Raw genomic sequence first — 3,217 nt, forward strand, 5'->3', positions numbered from 1 at the left:
ATAAGTCAAACAACAAGACCAAACCTGATAACAAATGTGATCAGAAAGGATCAAACTCGACGACGACAAACCATAAAGATGTTCTTAAAGCTCTTTTACAAGCGCTGAGGAAAACTGAAGATGCGTACCTAGAGCTAGCTGATCAAATGGTTCAAGAGAACCCGGAATTGGCATTGATGGGATCCTGTGTTCTCGTGACATTGATGAAAGGAGAGGATGTTTATGTGATGAATGTGGGGGATAGTCGAGCGGTTTTAGGCCGGAAACCTAATTTAGCCACCGGGAAAAAAAGGCAAAAGGAGTTGGAGAGAATTAAGGAAGATAGTTCATTAGAAGATCGTGAAATTTTGACGAATGGAGCCATGCGTAATACTTTGGTTCCTCTACAGCTTAACATGGAACATAGCACAAGAATTGAAGAGGTAACAAAGAATCACAAAGTTTTGTGTTATTTGTGTTAATTGAAATGAGAGAAACTGATGGGTTTTGTGTTTATGAGAACAGGAAGTAAGAAGAATCAAGAGGGAACATCCTGAAGATGATTGTGCGGTAGAGAATGATAGAGTTAAAGGTTACCTTAAGGTCACTCGTGCATTTGGAGCTGGATTTCTCAAACAGGTAATAAGATCACTCAAGATTGTAAACGTTAAATTTCATGTGTATTCAACTCATACTATGTATTAACGTAGATCCCATGTTACTCATGTCGTACCAAAACGTAGTCTAATCTAATTGTTCTTCAATTCTTTTCCCGCACAGCCTAAATGGAACGATGCACTTTTAGAGATGTTCAGGATAGACTACATTGGGACATCACCATACATTACATGTTCTCCATCACTGTGTCACCACAAGCTAACTTCACGTGACAAATTCCTAATCCTCTCTTCTGATGGATTGTATGAATATTTCTCAAACCAAGAAGCCATTTTCGAGGTTGAATCTTTCATATCTGCTTTTCCTGAAGGCGATCCAGCTCAACACTTAATCCAAGAAGTCCTCCTTCGTGCTGCCAACAAGTTTGGTAAGAAAATAATATATATTTTTTCCTCACATAAAAAAAAGAAAGCCAAACTTCTGAATATTAATTGTTGAATTCTTATCTTTGTTTGTTTTTTGTTTCATTTTAGGTATGGATTTTCATGAATTGTTGGAGATACCACAAGGAGATCGTCGGAGGTATCACGATGATGTCTCTGTGATAGTGATCTCACTTGAAGGAAGAATATGGAGATCATCAATGTGAATATTATTGTTGTTTTTATTTTGAATATATTGAAGAACTAATTACAATAACGGCTTGATTTTTTTCCGATTTAAAGTTTTTATTCTCATAATTTTTTTCATATGCTGTATCTATGTTACCTATAATATAGTTTAGTGAAAATACACCAAACTGGCATATATATTTTCATACCTTTTGCTTTTTGCGTTATTTGGAGCTTTTCATTCACCACCTTACAAAATAAGAAAATAAAATATGTATACATTATTATAAAATTAAAAGCTTAAACCGTTTATTTGTAAACCCAAACTGACATATAATTTCGTTCTAATTATAAAATCTAAACTCTAACCATCTCATTTATAAATCCAAACCGACATATAATTTCATTCTAATTGTAAAATCTAAACCCTAACCATCTCATTTGTAAACTTAAACCAACATATAATTTCGTTCTAAGTGTAAAATCTAAACCCTAACCATCTCATTTGTAAACCCAAACCGACAAATAATTTTGTTCTAATTTGAAATCTAAACCCTAACCACTTTATTTATAAACCCAAACCGACATATGATTTAGTTTTAATTATAAAATCTAAGCCCTAGTTCTCATTTATAAACTGAAACCGATATATAAACTCGTTTAATTGTAAAATCTAAACTAAGCCAATATTTAACTTTCTTTAAATAAAAGTATACATAATTTATTTCCTTAATTTGTTTTGCTTTTTAATTTAATTTTGATTTATTTTTTAAATAAAATATTAGATAAAATATTTTGGTTGGTTGAGATGAGAGGGGTGAATACAAAGATTCACCCCTATTTTTCTTAATTTATATAGTCCTCAAAAACTTTATTATAAGATTTAAACTATTCAAAAGCCTGTAAATTCTAACCTCTAAATGGTTGTCATTTGTTTCAATCTGAAAAAGTCGAAAGACGCGTTTTGGACACAACATGTCAATGGTTAGATAAAACTCTCATTTGGCATAATATTTTATCAACTTATCCATTTTTACTCACAGATTTGAATCTTCATTTTTTTTTCCTCTAGACTTTCCAGTCAAATAGTCAATCTTCTTTTACTTTCACAAACGACAATTTTGTTGTTTTTCTCGAAATTATAGAATGTTACCTTTCCAAAGATTTATATTTGTCACTTTGAGAAAATAATTTACTCATACTCTAACTTAAATTGTTATCAGATTCACTATTTTGTTCATCAGTCACGGTTATATAGAAGATTATTGCGATTTTTATCATTGTCGTCGACCTGCAAATTTATATAACTGTCTACAAATTCTTTGTTTTAATAATGAAAATAATCCGAACAGAACAGGGTTTAACTACTTAACTTACTTAAATTTCAAAATATCTTTCCCTTGTTTTTCTCCGTTTGGTAAAACTACTAAAACATTAGGACTGGATCAAAAGACATTTGAGTTCCTAATATTCCGGTGTAATCTATTCATAAACAGATGTCAAAAGACTCGTTCCCATGACTTTGGAAATTCTCTTCCATATTGACTCGCCTAAATTCTCACACTAACCAACCACTTCCTAATTCGATGACTATTACATACTTCACCGTTACATATGTTGTTTTTGCCATGTGGCTATACAGTATAGAAGAACCAAAATAAAACTATAGCTAGATAATGCGGAACTGTTATAATCGGTTTTACCAAAAGAGACCTTAAACTGATGTTTTATTAACAATAATGAACTCACCATATAAACCTCTGGACACCATCCTCATGGCTCCACTTAAACGGTCTAAACAAGAACATTGCCATTGTAAACACATTAACAGAGACAAAAATAGTTCCGATGAGAAGCCAAGAGGCCAAGCCGCTGTTTCTGACACAGGAGTGAAGCATGAAGAGGTAAAACGGAATGGTGTAATATCTGAACTCGATCAATGGCGTAGGAGCAAGAACAGCGCACGTAGCTAAGAAATAGACCAATACCCATATCTGCCTTCGAGTTTT

General features: G+C 32.7%; 2 protein-coding genes across 2 annotated transcripts in view; one reads left to right on the forward strand and one right to left on the reverse strand.

Annotated features, from left to right (window-relative positions):
- The window catches only part of LOC104737799 (probable protein phosphatase 2C 66), a 5,251-nt gene extending 3,847 nt beyond the window's left edge, over positions 1-1,404 (forward strand). The window contains exons 6-9 of the mRNA XM_010458060.2: positions 6-422; positions 505-618; positions 760-1,024; positions 1,131-1,404. Coding sequence (XP_010456362.1) covers positions 6-422; positions 505-618; positions 760-1,024; positions 1,131-1,246 — 912 coding nt within the window. The 3' untranslated portion in view covers positions 1,247-1,404. The remainder of the gene's footprint in view (positions 1-5; positions 423-504; positions 619-759; positions 1,025-1,130) is intronic.
- Positions 2,751-3,217, reverse strand: part of LOC104734248 (dol-P-Glc:Glc(2)Man(9)GlcNAc(2)-PP-Dol alpha-1,2-glucosyltransferase-like) — a 2,919-nt gene continuing 2,452 nt past the window's right edge. The window contains exon 9 of the mRNA XM_010453776.2: positions 2,751-3,206. Within this exon, the coding sequence (XP_010452078.1) occupies positions 2,954-3,206 (253 nt within the window). The 3' untranslated portion in view covers positions 2,751-2,953. The remainder of the gene's footprint in view (positions 3,207-3,217) is intronic.

The sequence above is a fragment of the Camelina sativa genome, chromosome 13, assembly GCF_000633955.1.
Source record: "Camelina sativa cultivar DH55 chromosome 13, Cs, whole genome shotgun sequence".
Taxonomy (NCBI): Eukaryota; Viridiplantae; Streptophyta; class Magnoliopsida; order Brassicales; family Brassicaceae; genus Camelina; species Camelina sativa.